The 20,010-nt window shown below is 48.5% G+C and overlaps 1 protein-coding gene across 3 annotated transcripts in view; it reads left to right on the forward strand.

The window, feature by feature from the left end:
- Positions 1–11,652, forward strand: part of znf609a (zinc finger protein 609a) — a 176,468-nt gene extending 164,816 nt beyond the window's left edge. For all 3 annotated transcript variants that reach the window (XM_023984907.2, XM_023984908.3, XM_070442941.1), the window contains 6 exons: positions 2,930–3,017; positions 5,289–7,704; positions 7,903–8,380; positions 8,561–8,899; positions 9,193–9,271; positions 9,675–11,652. In XM_023984907.2, coding sequence (XP_023840675.1) covers positions 2,930–3,017; positions 5,289–7,704; positions 7,903–8,380; positions 8,561–8,899; positions 9,193–9,266 — 3,395 coding nt within the window. In that variant the 3' untranslated portion in view covers positions 9,267–9,271; positions 9,675–11,652. The remainder of the gene's footprint in view (positions 1–2,929; positions 3,018–5,288; positions 7,705–7,902; positions 8,381–8,560; positions 8,900–9,192; positions 9,272–9,674) is intronic.
- The last annotated feature ends 8,358 nt before the right edge of the window (positions 11,653–20,010 follow it).

A 20,010-nucleotide genomic window follows, 5' to 3' on the forward strand; every position in this document is an offset into this window, starting at 1 on the left:
CCATGAAGAAGGAAAAGGAATTGCCCCCAAATCCTCCAACCCTATCCGGAGATCTAGTCTTTATGCTCTCTGGATGAGTAAAACCCCGGCGAGCTGAGCTTTTTGTCTGAGTTTGGGCTTGTCTGCCGCTCCAGTTTGCTGCTCTTGGCAAGCGCAGTCTGCTGAGAGGTATGCAAAACAGCCTCTGACAGTCCCACACCGCAAGTATGAAAAAAACAGCCAGGCGTTCTCACTCTCTCTCTACAATGAGCAACTCTCCAACAGGACTGTCTCACTTATACAAGCCCTACACACCCCAGGCAGACTCGCTGGGAGGGGAAACACATCTGCACACGGAGAGAAAGCGAGAGACTGACACATTTGTATTGTTAGCCTGAGAAGACTTAATGTTGCATAGTTTCCCTCCATGTTCAGACTCTGTTCTGTTCGGGGAAGGTTCAGTGCCTGGGGGTTATGTGTAGTGTGGAAGTGAGTGAGTTTTTTTGTTGTTTTCTATTCGAAAAACTCCCCAGTGCTTGTGTGGTGGGTCACCTGGTCCATTGTAGCTCAGTTGGTAGCGCATGGCGCTTGTAACGCCAGGGTAGTGGGTTCAATCCCTGGGACCACCCATACGTAAAATGTATGCACGCATGACTGTAAGTCGCTTTGGGTAAAAGCGTCTGCTAAATGGCATTATATTATACTAAAGCTAGGCTAACGCTACAACAGATGGAGACTAGTCATCTCTGAATTCTCTCATTGTCCAGTGCGCCAGCCAGCCCTTCCCCCACTGCAACCCCGCCCTTATCTCTTCAGTGAGGAATAAACTCGTAATCTGTCGGCCTAAACCCCAGCAGCCCTCGAAGCTCAACATGCGGAAGTACAGAGATCACTTTGTTTACGTCTTTGCTTTGTGTGAGTCTTATCAGTTTCACACTAATGAGTTCATATCTTTAATATGTAAAAGACCAGGGTAAGAACAATGGCTTTGCAGGTTGAGAAACCGGGCAGTATTTCCAGCAACAACTACTGCATTCCAAGCTTTAAAGGAGACGGAGGCAGGGGCCGGGAGCTCTCTGAGCTTCTAAAAAGGAATTAGTCTTCAAGACGCTGTCAGACATGTAGCTTTAATGCTGGCAGACTCGGGTCACCACCAACGACTTATCTGGCACACAGAGGTCACTATCAGAGGATTGACGTGAGCTGCAGGCTTTCAGGCCTGAAAAGCAGCACTGTCTGGGCTTTTTTACCACTTGTTTATCCCTCACGCTGTGGCTACGAGAACATAGGCTAGGTTATACTTATTCATATACACACACACGCAGCTCACACACTTCAACCCACACCTGTGTTTTTACAATTATGTATGTGAATTTAGGGACTTCCCTCACCTGCTTAAAGCACTTATGTGATTTCAGGGACTACATGAATGGTGTGTGTAATAAGCTCAGAAATGGAGCGAATCAGATCTTTTTTTTATGCCTTGGCTCAGACTTTCTTTACGAGGCTCCGGTGTTGAACGTCAGCGTTGCAGGCCATTTGAAATAACATTTGCGCGCCAGAGTAAATGACATGGAATTGGCAGAGGGCTTTGTTTGTCTTGCATGGTTACCTGTCCAGCAACGCGCTGATGTCATGCTAACTGATTGCAGATGGGATAATTGCTCCTAAGGCGGTTCTGTGTAACGTCTGCCTGGACATAAATGCGCGCACATTTATCATTGTTTGTTTGAACGGCTCGTCTCGTTGAAAATCAATGTTTTTCTCATTGTAATGTAGTGAACTTTTGTTCTACTGGCGTTTTGCTGCTCTGACAAAAACCATATGCACGGCGTATAATAGTGAAAATCTATTGGAACGGTTGTAAAATGTGGGACAGCTATTAGCTATTCAGTTAATTGTGCGTATTCCCTTTCTTGAAACCAAAACAATATTGTCCACTTGAGTTAAGCGACATTATCTTGAATGTCCTGTGTAAACACAATCATTGTGACTGAGATTTATGAGAGAAGCTGCTAAAGGCAAAACGGTCGGCTGACAGAGTTCAGGTCAATTATGAAAGACAAGCCCTCGGGGGAATGTCTCAATGAAATGGAGTGTGTGTGTGTGTGTGGTAGTGATCCAATGGAAGCTCATCCTGTGATACCAACTGCCCCCTAGTGGCCCAAGAGCGCATGGCTGATTCTCTCAGCAGCCAAGCGCACAGATGAGCCGAGCTTCAATCCTCCACTCCCCCTCACTCTTCTAGTATCAAAGTGTCTGCCATCCAATGCGCAAACCATTCGAGAGACAAATTGAAGGCGACAGACCTGGGCTCTCACGACCAGGGAACTCTTTTATATGCCTCAGCTGTTTCCTTCCCCGACATGAAAATACGTTTTTTTTTCTCCTGTGGAGCCTCTGCAGTCTGCAGGCAGCAATGTCAGATGGAGGACACCATGCCCCTGTTTTTTCCCCTCATTCATCCCTCGCTCAGCTGCATACAAATGGCCGTCTGTCAGTGTACTGTGCTGCTCTTAGGCTGTAATCAGGAACTGCTCTGTTCTAATGGAGGGGGGAGGTGTGTTTGTTAGCAGTTCCGACAGGGAAACCAGCATGCAGCGTGCTGAATACTAAACAGTCCCACTATTTTATTCAATACTCTGAGATGCCATTCATTTCAGATTGACCTGAATGTTGCTTAGTGCTGTCTTTTTCGCTTCAGGAATTTATATGAAACCAATGATTAGTATACCAGATTTTAGTACGGTGTTGTATGTTTACCAGTCTATACTGTGTGGGATGTATACGTATTTTTGCTAATAATTAGCGGTTCGATTTATATGATCTGTTTATTGTGTGTGTGTTGCGTGGGGGTTTAGACTCTTGGCTGATGAAGGACATGAGATGATAATTCCTCTTTAATCTTCATTACTTATCGTGCCCCCCTCGCTCCTCCTCCTCCTCCCAGGTATGCTGGTGGTAAACGTGACCTGGAGAAACAAAACCTATGTGGGAACCCTCCTTGACTGCACAAGGCACGACTGGGCCCCGCCAAGGTAAGCATACAGTAACTCAAATACACACACACACTCACTCAAAACATACAAACCCACGCATGCACACACGTTCAAACAGAACATGCGGTCTGGTCTGTCAGACACTTGAAAATAGACAGATATTGGTATGAAGGGCCTCTGGGGCAGATTTTCCCCCATAGCTTTTCCTGTCCTCGGAGCCAGCCGTTATGAATGAAATATCATAGGGTAACGTCTCAGAAGCCCCCCCCCCCCCGGCTGACACAGGAGTTTTGAAATGCAACATCAGGGGTTGGATAGATTTTTCTCCTCTGCCATCGTTCCTGTCAAGAGGCACCATACTGCTGGCTGAGCCTTTCACAGACTTCGACTAAACACGTGCAATGACTGTGTGCAAGCAGCAGCAGCGCAAGTCTCCTATGCTTATGCACGAGTGAAGTGAGTTCGGGAAAAACTGAAAGTATCTCATAAATAGTTTCCCCATACAAACTTTTTATCTCTCACAATCAAATAGGCTTCCCAAAAATAACATGGTGAACGTTTATTGTGATTGACAATTTTTGTGCGTTTATCAGAATCCCGTCAGGTAGCCTGATTTCAGATGTGTCATGTAAAACAAAGGTTCTTAGAGAAATCGTTCTTCTTGCAAAGCATTTCTGACACTGCCCGAACTTAAGCGTCAGACCTTAGACCCTGTCACAATGAACGAGCCAAGACGTTTACGACCTAAGAATTTGCCCACGACGTGGAAATGTTGTCTGGGACGGCAAAATCGTGGCAGAAGACGGCTAGAATTGTATGCTCTGTTCTGTCCTTAAGGCCCATGCATCCGACAGAGAGAGAGAGAGCGAAACAATATTTTATGGACTGGACATTTTGTGCTGCTTTGGTGGAATTCTCCACTCTGTCTGGCCTACAATCCTCTCTTGAGTTCTGTATATACCATATTTATATACCGTCAATAGACGATGCTATCATAATATTCCCCAACCCTACAGTGAATATGCAAATATAAAGAGTCGATGGGTAATTGTTTCACCATGTGTTGGTAAGTAAGATTAACAATTGCTATAGTGCTGTAAGCAATCGTCCTTCATCTCCATAGCTTTGTGTGCCCCACAGTAATCTTCTCATGCCATTTAACTGTGTATTCATCCATAATCCAGGTTGCATTTTGTCAGTGGTTCATGTAGAAAAAGCCCAGCCTCACATGCCATCGTCCCAGATCAGATCTGCACTGCAGCCGCCTTTCCTGCCGTGCAACACGTCTTTTGATAGAGCTCTGTGACTCTTCTCTCTCGGTCTCTCTCGCTCTGTTCCCTGTTGGCTGGTGTGTAAAGGGGGGGATGTTATCTCTTCCTATCTGATCAGTTGCCACGTCACCCTGGCCTAATCTGTCCGAGCCCCGTGGCGCTTGGCGATCTGTCAGAACACACTGGGCTGTCGGGATTGGGGGGGATAACGAGAGGATCAGAATCCGGCACACGTCCGGGGCCTGTTAAAAAAAATACAAATAAAAAAGAGCCCTCTGGAATCGGTGCGGTGATATTAGAGAGAGAGATGCAACGGGATTGAGTCGTTCACCACCTTTCACTTGTATATTTTTTTTATGTGAGAGAGAGACTTTCTTATGCCACGATTTTGCGGTCCCAGACAACATTTCTGCATCTTGGGCAAATTCTTAGGTCGTAAACGATTGTCTGACGATTACGTTCTGTCAGTGTCAGAAATGTTGAGCCTTTATCGTGTATTGTAGCTGGTATTACGAGCCGTTCCCGGTGACTGACCAATAGAGACACTGCTGGTACTGAGTATGCATACATTAATATGATTCTTGTGAATAGTCAGATTAATGTAATAGTTTGATTAAAACGTTTACATGCTTTTCAAGAAGAATGATTTCCCTAATAATCTTGTTTACATGACACATCTGAAATCAGGCTACCTGATGGGATTTTGATAAATGCACAAAATTGTCAATCAAAATAAACGTTCACCGTGTTATTTTTGGGAAGCCTATTTGATTCTGAGTTTGGACATAAAAAGTGAAAGGGAGAGAGAGAGAAAGAGGGGCATTCCCATCTGAGTGTCTCTCTGCTGACCGAGAATGGCAACGGGATTGAGCGCGCTCAATTGAGTGGTTCAACACCTTTGGCTTGTATTGTTTCATATCAGCTGTGACAGTTCCTTATGGCTGTTGGGGATTTCAGGAGGGCAGTGAGTTCTCTGGTTGGAGGAGGAGGGGGGCGCTAATGGCCAATAGGTCTAATTCTCTGGTTTCGGTTCTCTTAGGTTCTGTGAGTCCCCCACCAGCGACTTGGAGATGAGGAACGGCCGGGGCCGGGGGAAGAGGATGAGGCCTAACGGCAACACGCCTGTCAACGAGAACAGCAACTCCTCAGACAACAAAGGCAGCGGCACCAGCAAGACGCGCGCCGCCAATAACAGCAGCAAGAGCCGGCGGGGCAGCCAGACGTCGTCGGAGCGCCGCACACCGCCCAACAGCAACACGGAGGATGTCAAGGCCAGCTCGTCGTCGGCCAACAAGCGCAAGAACAAGCCCGCCTCGGACATGGAGCCAAACTCCAGCTCTGAGGACACCAAGGGCAGCAAGCGCATGCGCACCAACTCCAACAGCGGGCCCAGAGGAGTGCCCCACCTGCCCCACATCGTCCTCCCCAGCATTCCCACCATTAAGGCAGAGCCCCTTCCCCCGCCACAACTCGACCGCAACTGCCCTTCGCCGGTGCTCATCGACTGCCCGCACCCCAACTGCAACAAGAAATACAAGCACATCAACGGCCTCAAGTACCACCAGGCCCGCGCCCACAACGACGATGACATGAAGTTGGACATGGATGGGGACAGTGAGTACGGAGAGGACTCCACTCTCCACCCCGATCCGGGCAGCTGCAACGGTGCCTCCATCTCTCAGAAGGGCTGCTTGTCCCCGGCCCGCTCAGTCACACCCAAGGGCAGGGGCTTCGAGGCCCAGACTCCATCGCCCTCCTCTGGGAAGTTTGGCTCCAAGCAGAGTAAAAAGAAGCCCTGCGAGGCCGACCCAGAGGCAGTTGGCATGGCCATAGACGGCTGCGAAGACGGGCCCTGCCTAACAGATGAGGCCAGCAATGACGGCATGGACGACAAGAAAGACAGGGCCAAGAAGACGGGTAGCGGCTCCAAGGTGGACAAGCTGTCCCAGAAGGGCATGAAGTCAGCGCGTCCCATCGCCACTGCCATACCACCTCAGCAGCTGTACTCCCTACAGACGGCCGGCGGCTTCCTTGCAGCCAGCCCCGGCTCCACCCCTGCCTTGGGCTCAGTGGTTCAGTCCATTCCCAAGAGCCCGCAGCTGAAAGCCATCCAGCCCAAGCCCTCGGCCCCGGGAGACCCCTCGTCTGTGAACCCAGCTCTGAGCGGCTCGAAGGACAAGAAGAAGAAAGACAAGAAGAAGAAAGAGGCGGGAAAGGAGGGAGACAGCCCCAAAGGGCTAGGGAAAGGGGGGAAGCCGGAAGAAGGCAAGAGCCCATACTCTGAATCCTCGGACCCGGGGAGCAAAGGTGATGGACTCCTGAATGGCTCATCGGACCCCCACCAGAGCCGGCTGGCCAGCATCAAGGCAGAGGCGGACAAGATCTACAGCTTCACCGACAACGCCCCCAGTCCATCCATCGGTGTGGCCAGCAGGATAGAGGCTGGAGGCATGGCCCAACCCCTCACCCCGCTCCACGTGGTCACGCAGAACGGAGCCGACAATTCCTCAGTGAAGACCAACAGCCCGGCCTACTCGGACATCTCAGATGCGGGCGAGGACGGCGAAGGTCGGGTGGAGGGCGCCAAGGGCATCAAGTCCGAGGAGCAGGCTATCCGAGAGGGGGCCAAGAAGGCCCTGTTCCCCGCCCAAACGCCCAGCAAGGAGTCCCCCTACTACCCCGGCTACGAGACCTACTACTCCCCGAACTACGCCAACCCCAACCCCAGCCCGGGGGTGTCGGTCACGGGGGCCACACTGCAGGAGGGGGCCCAGGTCAAGGTAAAGAAAGAGGAGCAGGAGGAGCCAGGCGATGAGGACCGTAAGGTCAAGCAGGAGCTGCAGGAGGACCGTAAGCCTGAGATGGGTGCCTCTGGACCGGGGCAACAGCAGCAGGCCTCAGTCATCCAGCAGCGCTCCAACATGTATATGCAGCCTCTCTACTACAACCAGTATGCCTACGTTCCCCCGTACGCCTACCACCCGGACCAGGCCTACCACAACCACCTGATGAACACTAACCCAGCCTACCGGCAGCAGTACGACGAGAGGCAGCGGCAGGCAGCAGCCGAGCAGCACCGCGCCGCCGAGAAGAAATCGGACGCTGCTGGAAAGGACAGGGATCGAGAGGGCTCCTCGGGGAAGGAGCAAAGTGAGGAATGGAAGCAGAAGGCTTCGGTGCCCCCCACCCTCTCCAAGGCCCCCAGTCTCACAGATTTGGGCAAAGGAGGGCCACCCCAGGGCAAGCTGTCCAAAGATCCCTCGTCTTCCTTGGAGCAGGCCAAGTCATCGGTCATCATGCCCAAGGGTGAGGATGCCAAGGCACCGGCCCAGCAGGCCGAGGGGCTGAAGATGAAGCTGAGCGAGGGAGGGCACCATGGGAAGAGGGAGGAGCTCAAGGCGGGCATGGAGTCGGGCAGGCCCTCGGCCATGGAGCAGGGCATGTGGTACAGACAGGTAACATGACCCAGCTTTGTTTGAATCTGTTGATTTTGATTGGATGTTTTAACGTAATGAGCCACCCATTCAAAATATGCAGTATACATTTTTTGTTGTTGTGTATTTTGGGAAATGTTTGAGTGAATTTTAAAAAATGTGTAAGACACAACTGTTGAGATATTGTCTGTAATGAGATATATGTTGTGGTGTTTTCAGGAGCCTGACTCTCGGCTGTGGCCTTACGTTTACCCCAGCAAGTACCCTGATGCCCAGAAACCACAGGACGAGGAGCGGTGGAAAGAGGAACGCGACAGGGAACGGGAAAGAGACCGAGATCGAGCAGACCGAGAGAGGGACAGGGACCGAGACAACCGAGACAGGGAACGGGACCGAGACAGAGACCGAAAGGGCAAGGAGGGCAGGGATGAGAGGGCTCGGTCCAAAGACGCCACCCCCAAGGAGGAGATCAAAGAGGTGGCTGAGCCCCGGTCGTCGTTGGCGGCCTCTGAGGAGCACCGGGGGATGGTGAAGGACCCGAGGGCCACTGCTGCCCACATGCAGTTCTCCTCTCCTCTGGCCCAGCACCAGGGCTACATTCCCTACATGCACGGAGCCTACGGCTACGGCCAGGGCTATGACCCCAGCCACCCGGGCTACCGCGGGATGCCCTCGGTCATGATGCAGAACTATCCTGGTAAGAGTTAATGCCTTGGGATACATACACCTCTTCCAATGGGATTGTATTTTCACTCTGTACTATGATATGTACAAAAATGACTTGGTGTATTAATTCCTGACATTTCCTGCTTTGATTGTAAATGGAAACGTGGAATCGACTCGTGTCATGGTGTCTAACCACCTCTGTCACCCCCAGGTTCCTACTTCTCCTTCTCTCCCTATGGCAGTAAAATGGGGCCAGGCGAAGAGGGCGGCGAGAAGGCGTCGCGCGCCAGCCCCACGGTCAGCGGCAAGTCCGCCTCGGAGGCCAAGGCCCTGGACATCCTTCACCAGCACGCCAGCCAGTACAAGAGCAAGTCGCCGACAGTCGGCGACAAAACCCCCTTGCACGAACGGGAACGGGAGCGCGCCGCTTCCGAACGAGACCGAGACATGGACCGGCCGCGCTCCTCGCCCTCGCAGCGCATCCTGCCTTCCCATCACCACCTGGGCTACCCGCTTCTCTCGGGGCAGTACGACCTGTCCTATGCCACAGGTGAGTAACGGATAGACGCCGACAAACGGGCTCAAGCACACGGAACACATCTCTCTCTGCCTTTGGTGTTCAATTAGCTAACTGCTCAAATGGAGCGCTTTTCTATGCTAATCACATCTGTCAAATTATATAACTTTGCAAGGCCCTTTTCTCCCACCTAAGGTACTATAGAAAAGGTACAGTAGTAACACGCAATCCATGAGTAGCCAAACTTGGTGTAGGAGTGTATTGACAAACGTTGGAGTCATTAGTAGTATATGGAGGCGTATCTAATGTTAGCTCTTCCTTCACAGGTCTCTCCTCATCAGCCATTGTTGCTAGTCAGCAAGCCTCCGCCCCCTCCATGTACCCCCCTGCACGGAGGTGAGAATGGTAAGCAAGAACCAGAACCCCTTCACAGCTCCAGAGGACAAAAAATGCTGCATACACACACACACTTCTTCCTGGTGTTTAAACATGGTCATTTTTCTGAAGCTAGTACCTTAGTCAAAGCTGCTACTGACTACTAGAAGGATTTCCAGTTGTTTGATGACAAACATACATTGCATTCTATGGTGCCCTCTGCTGGACACAATATGAACGAACGTCAACTACATTTTATTCCAAGCATCATTCGAGAAAACAGAATGTGTGATTCTCCGTAGGGCGTTACTACAATATAGGCTTGATTTAAGCCATGCTAAATACAGGCCAATCATCTTGTTGCATGTGGATTTTAAAATTCTTGCCGTTGCTGTTGTATAACTCTCCCTGTGTCTTTTTTTTCCCCCCACAGGGAGACCTGATTGGCTGACCTCAACCTTGCCTGGAGCCATGTGACTGGATCACATGAGGAAGCGTGCTGCGGCGCTCGTTTTTAGACATCAGTTCAATGGTGTTTGTTGTACTTTTAGTTGATTTTGCCTGGTTGTTCCGGCTGATCTGGTTCCTCCTCCCTCAGCTTCATTGGTGGCCACCCCCACAGCAAGGCTTCCTGGGGCTTGGTTGAGGGCTCACCGAGCCCACCTCCTCTGGTACCGCGCGGTCAACCAACCACCCACCCAGCCAGTCCATTGACTCCTTTGCACTGCTGAGACATTCACAGGAAGGACTAAAAGGCCTGAAAAAAAGGCCTGATGAGACTGGCATGTTCTGATGGGGTGAGGCCCATCGACTGCCATTTTGGAACTAGAGAGTGCAAAAGGGAGAGGAGGTTGATCAGAAACAAACTGGATTAAGTTTGAAATCACTACATGGAAATATGGACTTAATGGATTGTTCACGGATCCTGGGCCTTAGCGTAATAGAGTTGCAGCTTAACTTGAGGAAGTCGGTTGTTTCGTCCATCCACCAACCTACCCACTGACCCTGAGGACATCTTGAGACATTCATTGCAATGGACCCATTTTTTTATTTTTTTTCGGTTGTGTTTTTTTGGGGGGGGGTGGTTGTTGTTTGGGCCAGAGGAGGGACCTACTGGTGTCCTCATGCCTCTCCACCACTCTGGGCTTTCTATGCAAGCCAAAGCTGCTCATCTCCATACACTGACAGAAACAGCCCTCCTCTCTGTCTGTTCAGTTTCAGGGGGAGGAACTTTCAAGTTCACAATGGGGTTTTTTTTTGTGAAAAGTTATCATCCGCCTACTTGAGTTTGTTCAGAGAGTAAACAATATCCGTGTTAGTTTTTTTTGTTGCTTTTTTTTTTTTGTATGAGGCTCTTGTGAGTTGTTCATTCCACGTCTTGGCTTGACTACCCTGTTTCCATCTCACTCTGACCCAGTAAGGAAACTCCCTTGGCTGTTTGCTGCTGCTTCGAACACTACTGGCCTCCCAGTGGCGTCGGCGGGCGGCAGCTGTGTCGCGGTTTTCCTTTTCCAAAGGGTCATCCAGTTTACAAAGCAGCACCAATGCATCCGCTACGGCTACAGTTCCCAGCTGCTCAGCGAGGGCCCCGCCTTAGAGGGAGAGGACACATCTGTGCCAGGAGGTATTTTGGCTCCGAGAGAGAAGAGGAACGGAGGGGGGAGGAGAGGAGTACAGATGCACCATTCAGGGGCTCTCCAAGCTCTGTGACCCGGAAAGGGAAGGAGAAAGATGCACTGAAAGGCCGTCTGGATTCTTCAGATGCGGCCTCTGGTTCTATAGAACCATCTATCCAAGCCATCCATCCTCACTGGACACTGCAGAGGCTGGAAGAGGAGAGAGGGCCCATAGAGCCATCCATCCAGCTCCTACAGTACATATGGCATTTGTTTTGGCTGTTGTGGGCCCCAAGTGTCAGTTTGTGGACATGGAAGCTGTCTGGAACCCACAGGACTTTGTATGTGAACAGTTGGCAACTGTCTGCAAGCCACAATCTGGCTACTGCTGCTAGTCTCTCACCAAACTGCATCATGGGATGGCCGCAGTCCTCCCTCATCAGTGGACATCTAAGAACACAGAGGGAGGCTCTCGCCGGGCACTCTCCAGAGCTGTCGATGGATGCTCAGTAGATATGGCAGCTGCTGCACTCGCTATCCCTCTGATCTAGTGTGTAGTGCTGGAGAGACAGGCAGCTCACTCCTGTATATTTATTAGAGGACTCTTAGTCACGGAGTGCTGTGTTACTGGGAGTTGGCACATGCCCCTGTACTATATTTGGTGAATGAAAGCAATTGTGAAATGGAATCTCTCCTGCAGGCCCACATCCCCTCCCATCATATCTCTCTCTCCTTTCCAACTATCTCTGTCGTGTGTGTGTGTGTGTGTGTGTGTGTGTGTGTGTGTGTGTGTGTGTGTGTTGTGTGTGTGTGTGTGTGTGTGGTGTGTGTGTGTGTGTGTGTGTGTGTGTGTGTGGTGTGTGTGCGCCTGCATGGTGTAAGACGGCACTGTAACGCGTTAGCCCAACACATAGTCCTTCCCAGCGGAGCAAGCCGTGTGCACGTTTGCTTTGGGACACTTCCTATCAGCTCTCTCTCTTTTTCCCACACGCACTCACTATTGTGGTTTTCTGTATATAGTGTACAGAGGAATTATTTTAAAAAGGTTTGTTCGATGCTATTGAAAAAATGTCCTACTTTTTATTTTTTGGGGGTCTGTTAGCCTTCTCTTTTTTCCCTAGCATTCTTGATATAATATGACAAACTGTAGCTGGCGTAACAGCTTTAGAATTGAAGTGTTGTGATAATTTTTACCCCTCCCTCCCTGGACCCCACCCCTTCAGAAGCTTGTTGTCCCGCCTCGAAGCCCATGACGCCATTTTACTCCCTTCTTCGCGCACGTTCCCAAGCCGCCTCGAGGAAAACAATGTCACATTTCCACATGCCATTGTGACCGGCACTCCTTTGTTGTCGTTGTTTTTCGGTTCCACGAGATGCTGCTCGTGAATGCAGTTTGTTGGCTGGGAGTTGGTACATGATTACTTTCTGCCGTGATAGACAAAGTAGAGGACGGGAGCGAGACGGGCTGAGAGCAGAGCAGCTGTCTAGAGGGTTGATAGAGAGGTAAAACACAGCAGATTCTCCCACCCGGTCCACTCCTCTCCCGTTTAATGGTGCCCATCGATCCCAACACCGCCGCACAGCACCCGCCCCGCCCGCTAAAAACAGTCAATCTGATTCGCTCTGATGCTTTTATTACCCTTCATGGATCCGGCTTGCTCGGGAGCGCAGCACGGAAAGTCTGAAATAATAAATTAGATTTGTGGTTTTTGTATTGTTGTGTGATTTAGGGCCGGGTCAAAATTTACGTTGGGGTGGGGTCGGATATAGAGGAGGGTTGTGTGTTTTTTTTACTGGGCACAGGGGAGGGTAGTTTACATTCTCCATTTAGCAGCTTTTACTATATCATTTCTTCCATCCTAGCCAAATGTCCTCATCTGCTTGCATGTCAAGGTGTTTCGGTACTTCTTTTATGCACTACGTTTTTCCATGTGCTAACTTCTTACTGTACCACAGGTCAGTATAGTCTAACAGTATATCCTTCCCTCTATTCACCATTCATAGTGACAATAATGGTAGGTTGATCGTTTGTCCAGATCTGGTTAACTAGCAATCATACCACACATAAAATTATTCAAAGCAGCACCAATTCTCTATATAAATCCACAAGAACATAAAGGAATAGCTGATAGGCAGCGGAGAGGCCAGGTGTCTCATTGCACATGAAATAACAGTCAAGACATGATGCTCCCCTATAGATCTTGTTTAGGGACAATAAAAATGATCCTACCCTAGACTAGCTTACAACGCCACAATGCATTGAAGAATTGCATTAATGTTTTCAAGCGACTACAACATTCTAGTCTAGGCTGTAAACTGTAGTGAAAATGTCATTTCGATAACGCCCCTGTTTATATGAATGTTTTCATCCCATTTGGACCAGTTGTGGGTCTAGAAAAGCACAGTAGCAGGCCAGTCTAGCTGTACTTTCTCCTTCTGGTACCGAATGCGCTGTCTGTTGCGGATCATCAATCTCCCAAGTGGTCCTATAATAATGTAGCCACATGGGCCTATGCTCCCAGCAGGCCCAGTGATTCAGGAAAGATTCACCTGCGTTCTGCCTCCTCTCTGATCCGAACGGCTATTCCTCGCGCAACTAGAACCATAGCGCTTCAATATAACCTAAATGTTTGTCATTTAACTTTTTAAATGTATTACCTTTTATGTGTGGCATAAACACAACCAGTCACAACGTTTCAATCTGATTAGGCTACTTCAAAAGTCTCCCGTAGGATACCTGCACACATTCATCCACTCCACTCTAATATAATTCCGGCATCCGAACTGCGCACTGGCTATTTTTATTTCATTTAACCTTTTATTTAACTAGGTAAGTCAGTTAAGAACAAATTCTTATTTACAATGCCGGCCTACCCCGGCCAAACCCTGACCCGGACGATGCTGGGCCAATTGTGCGCCGCCCTATTGGACTCTCAATCACTGCCGGTTGTGATACACCCTGGAATCGAACCAGGGTCTGTAGTGACGCCTCTAGCACTGAGATGCAGTGCCTTAGACCGCTGCGTCACTCGGGAGCCCATTTGAAGAATAGAAAGAATAGAAAGAGCCATCTGTTACAAAACACCAAAATGTTTAATAACATTCGGAGATTGTCAAGCCAAGCCTTCAATACTGGGTACAACATAGGGAAGGATGCATTTTCTGTTTGTCGAGATTGACATAATCCATTTAATTTTGGTGTTGGGTGTTGAAAACACAAAACATGATGTTGAAGGGCCCGAAATTGGTAATCCGTGTGCAGTTATGCTTTGCTTATTGGTTGTGTGGTGCATTGGCACAGAAACCTGTTGGTGGACAATTAGTTGCATATATTTTCTATAAATATAGCATCAAAATGTTGAAAATCTGATTTCCCCCTAGCTGATCATTGTCTGCCAGACTCTGATTGTAGTTTAATGAGACCGGCAGGGAGAATCTCGTCCGTGGTGGTCGGCAAACCCTGAACCATCTGGCCCGTAGCCCTGCGTGACATCGACTGTGCTGTAAAAGTATGCTAAAGTGGTAGAGTCGATATCCCCGTTTATAAAGACGGGTCGCTACATTTATTATTATTTGTGGTTGTAATCTTTTAATGGGAGGGATAATTCAAGGGTGTGCAATTTTTTTTTTAAAGTGCAAGGTGAGTGTCGTGAAAAGGTTTTTTTACGTTGGGGGAGGGGGGGTGCATTTTTCTCTCACCACATGACTGTTGATGCTCAGCCATGATTGGATACTGGCACAGATTTTTCACCGTCGATTTTTCTGTTGTTGACATGTGTCCATAATACAATGGGGGAGGAGCTAGTGTTTTGTTTTTAATCAGTCTGTACAGAGTGAGACGGAAGGTGGGTGAGGTCATATAGTAATAATGTCATTTTCTGCTGTTCTACATCTCATTGTTAAACCAGATACCCTGTGCTGGTGGCAGGCTGTTAAAAAATGATGAGGGGAAGAAGAAAAAAAGCACTTGATTTTATTTTTCGAGAATCTAGTTTGCGGATCATTTTTTTTTGTACGTTGACACCCGCCAGCCAGAGAAATGACTTGTTGATCATACGCCCACGGCAGCCATTGTTGAGGCGTTGTCTCAAATGGTGCTTGGGTAGTCGATCCTTGTGTTCCTCCCACAGGGGGAGGAGGGAATGTTCTTGTGTAGGATGTCCTCTTCCTGTTCTCTATTCATAACCCTGCCCCCTAAACCCCCCTGCCCTATCACACTCAGCCCCGCCCCCAGAGCAGTGGCTCGGTATCAGTCATCGGTATCAGTCATCGGTATCAGTCATCGGTATCAGTCATCGGTATCAGTCATCGGTATCAGTCATCGGTATCAGTCATCGGNGGTATCAGTCATCGGTATCAGTCATCGGTATCAGTCATCGGTATCAGTCATCGGTATCAGTCATCGGTATCAGTCATCGGTATCAGTCATCGGTACTTGAAAGAAAGATGTTTACAGCTTTTTTTATTGCTATGTTTTGTTTTGGTTCATCCCACACCTCTTCTTCTCCCCCGCTGTCCTTTCCCCAAGGGTTTCTCTCTTATGTAAAGTGTACATTGCCACGTTTCTTTTTTTTTTTATACAATACTGTAACTTGCCTTTGTACATTTAGGCAAAAAATAAATCTTTTTATGAGACAATCACTCCTGTCCCGTCTGTCTTGTCTTTTTTCCCCACAGGAAAGTAAAGGGCACGTGGATCACCGTAGGTATTGCTGTTGGGGAAACACAGGTGCACCAACCTATCAGATTATAAGGTTATTTTCCAACATTCTGGTACTTGCTTGTGTTCAAAAATGGTTCACCATGCCAACAAAATCCGCCGACACTTACTAACTACAGGCACACTTATATACTTATGGTGCATTTTAACGCTTGTTATAAGTTGTCATAATTCATAAATAGTTCTAACATCCTTACAATACATCACTATGATGCATTATATGACCAAAGTGCATAATGCATCATAGATCCAACTTGAAAATAGTGTTATAGGTGAACGCATACAATGCAATGTTGTATTACCCAACTCAGTGGGTTGGTTACCCTATACACGTATCCAGTAGGGCTATGATGCACCAGAGGGATGATGTATTATCAAGATGTTACTAATTATGAGTTGTTATGAAGCAGCTTTTATCATGCATTATAAGTGTACCATAAGGCATTGTCAATGCACTTTCAAGGCGTGTGTGCATCATCGAAAGCGTTACCCGAAGTCCACTACGTTTATCCATTTTTAACTTCATTGTTATTCAGTTGGGCACTGGTGATACATTTTGTGATGCAGTAGCGCACGTTGACCACAGAGGGGCTCTGGCTTACCGACAGTTCTCCTCTCCATCCAAGTTGTGAGAGCTGTTCGGGCATCCGACGGGCTGCACGCTAATGGTTTGCTTTGAAAGGAATGCTATCCACGCACACTGCACACTATAAAAGTGAGTTTGAAGGATATGAGCCACACTGTTTTCTTAGTCTAGTTGGGGATTTGTCAGCTCAATACCAGGCTTCTATTCAGCTTTTTGAGAAATCAGGTGACCAAGCCTGACTGGCTCAAGATAAAAGCACATTGCAAACACTCCAGCCTTCGTGCACAGCGGTTGCTATGGAGACACTGTTGAAAGTGGATGGGATGAAGGAAGCCCTGTACCTGAATGAATGACCTACCCTGAGCGCAGTCTCAAGAGAATACCCCTACTGTAGGCTACTGGAGTCTTTGCCTCTGGCTGTGGTGAATGAAATGGTGTTTAACTTGCCAATAAATATTTGAGCGTTTTTTTTCCCCTCATGCCTAACTGAGAAGGAAATGTGTGCTTTAAACCAAATAAAAATGACTGGTTTGTATGTTTATAGTATATAGATGCATTTCCACAGACGCATCACTAATGTAGGCATGGTTCTTAAAATGATTTGTTTTGATTCAGCAGAATCTCATAAGCTCGAAGAATCAATCACACAGGTCTGTCAGAGACAGACGTGCCGAGCCCCTCCCCTCATAAGGAGCCACTCGCCCGCCCTCTGGTCATTCTTACCTCTTCCTCGCAAACAGTACTAAGCTCATTCCAAAATCACGCCCTCGACTCTCCATTTGCCCAAGTGTCCCAAAGCTGAGGGAGTGAAAAATGTTGAAGGTGTGTAGGAGCTACACTGAACAAAAATATAAACACAACATGTAACAATTTCAAAGATTTTGCTGAGTTAGTCAATATAAGTCAATTGAAATAATTGAATTAGGCCCTAATCTATATATTTCACATGACTGGGAATACAGTCATCCGCCGCCATCACATCATGTTTCAGCACGATAATGCACAGCCCCATGTCGCAAGGATCTGTACACAATTCCTGGAAGCTGAAAATGTCCCAGAAAACCAGTCAGTATCTGGTGTGACCACCATTTGCCTGAAGCAGCGAGACACATCTCCTTCGCATAGAGTTGATCAGGCTGTTGATTATGGCCTGTGGGATGTTGTTCCACTCCGCTTCAATGGCTGTATGAAGTTGCTGGATATTGGCGGGAACTGGAACACGCTTTCGTACACCTCGATCCAGAGCATCCCAAACATTGTCAATGGGTGACATGTCTGGTGAGTATTTAGGCCATGGAAGAACTGGGACATTTTCAGCTTCCAGGAATTGTGTACAGATCCTTGCGACATGGGGCTGTGCATTATCGTGCTGAAACATGATGTGATGGCGGCGGATGAACGGCACGACAATGGGCCTCAGGATCTCGTCACGGTATCTCTGCATTTAAATTTCCATGGATAAAATGCAATTGTGTCCGTAGCTTATGCCTGCCCATACCTTTCTGTACGGGCGTTGAACGTTACCTCCCTACAGTTGGCTTACCATGCCGATTTGATACTATAGATGCATCATCTAGCTATGTTTTGTTACGTCACGGAAAATGTTCTCATAACACATAAACTGTCCAGTCTTGCTGATGATCCTACAATGTGATTTTCTGGATTGTAGACCACACTATCTACCTAGAGAGTTTTCATCTATATTCTTCGGCGCTGTCTATTAACCACCACAAACTGATGCTGGCACTAAGACCGCACTCAATGAGCTGTATACGGCCATAAGCAAACAAGAAAATGCTCATCCAGAGGCGACGCTCCTTGTGGCCGGGGAATTTAATGCAGGGTAATGTAAATCCTTTTTAATCTAATTTCTACCAGCATGTTAAACGTGCAGCCAGAGGGAAAAAAACTCGAGACCACCTTTACTCCACACACAGAGTGTCACGCATACTCCCTCTCCGGCCTCTAGGTCATCAGGCTGCTGATTATCCCGCACACCTGTCACCATCGTCTCGCTCACCAGTGCCTCATAACACTCACCTGGACGCCATCACCTCCTTGATTACCTGCCCTATATATGCCACTCCCTTTGGTTCCTTCCCCAGGCGTCATTGTTTCTGTTTCATGTCTGTGCAATGTTCGAGTTTCTTGTTTTGTATTATGTTCCGTTTATTTTATTAAAACACTCACTTCCTGAACTTGCTTCCCGACTCTTAGCACAGTTGTTACAGAATAACACCTCACCTAAGGGAAGCATCAGGGAGTGTTTTGTTGTTGTTTTTGTGTCAGAGTAAATGACGTCGGATCCGGGAACTGCTATAGACTCTCATGCCAGATCGCCAGGCTCCCCTGCCTCAGCCGGCTCGTCGGGCTTTCATGCCTCCGCCGGATCGCCAGGCTCCCGCGCCTCAGCTGACTCGACAGGTTCCCGTGCATCAGCTGGCGTGACAGGTTCCCGTGCATCAGCAGGGGTGACCGGTCCGTGCCTGATCCCCGGGTTCGTCCCCTTTGATGGCATCCTGCGGATGGAGCCGCGCACCGAGGAGGGGGTACTGTCACGTTTTGGCCGGGGAATTTAATGCAGGGTATGGCCTTTAGGTCAACAGGCTGCTGATTATCCCGCACACCTGTCACCATTGTCTCGCGCACCAGCGCCTCATGACACTCACCTGGACTCCATCACCTCCTTGATTATCTTCCCTATATCTGTCACTCTCCTTGATTCTTTCCTCAGCTGTTATTGACTCTGTTTTCATGTCGGTGAGTTGTTTGTGTTTAGTTTAGTTTATTGAAAACACTAACTCCCTGAACTTGCCTCCGACTCTCAGTGCACTCGTTACACAGAGACGCGTACAAAGCTCTCCCTCCATTTGACAAATCTGACCATAATTCTATCCTCCTGATTCCTGCTTACAAGCAAAAATTAAGCAGGAAGCACCAGTGACTCAGTCTATAAAAAAGTGGTCAGACGAAACAGATGCTAAGCTACAGGACTGTTTTGCTAATCACAGACTGGAATATGTTCCGGGATTCTTCCGATGGCATTGAGGAGTACACCACATCAGTCACTGGCTTCATCAATAAGTGCATCGATGACGTCGTCCCCACAATGACTGTACGTACAAACCCCAACCAGAAGCCATGGATTACAGGCAACATTCGCACTGAGCTAAAGGCAAGAGCTGCCACTATCAAGGAGCAGGACTCTTAACCCGGAAGCTTATAAGAAATCCTGCTATGCCCTCCAAAGAACCATCAAAGAAGCACAGCATCAATACAGGACTAAGATCGAATCGTACTACACCGACTCCGACGCACCTCGGATATGGCAGGGCTTGCAAACTATTACAAACTACAAAGGGAAGCACAGCAGAGAGCTGCCCAGTGACACGAGCCTACCAGACGAACTAAATTACGTCTATGCTCGCTTCGGGGCAAGTAACACTGAAATATGCATGAGAGCATCAGCTGTTCCGGATGTGTGATCACGCTCCCAGCAGCCAATGTGAGTAAGACCTTTAAACAGGTCAACATTCGCAGGGCCAGACAGATTACCAGGATGTGTACTCCGAGCATGCGCTGACCAACTGGCAAGTGTCTTCGTTGACATTTTCATCCTCTCCCTGTCTGAGTCTGTAATACCAACATTTAACCTGCCTAAATGACTACCGATCCGTAGCACTCACATCTGTAGCCATGAAGTGCTTTGAAAGGCTCGTCATGGCTCACATCAACACCATTATCCCAGAAACCCTAGACTCATTCCAATTTGCATACCGCCCCAACAGATCCACAGATGATGCAATCTGTATTGCACTCCACACTGCCCTTTCACACCTGGACAAAA

Source organism: Salvelinus sp. IW2-2015, linkage group LG4q.1:29 (assembly GCF_002910315.2).
Source record: "Salvelinus sp. IW2-2015 linkage group LG4q.1:29, ASM291031v2, whole genome shotgun sequence".
Taxonomy (NCBI): Eukaryota; Metazoa; Chordata; class Actinopteri; order Salmoniformes; family Salmonidae; genus Salvelinus; species Salvelinus sp. IW2-2015.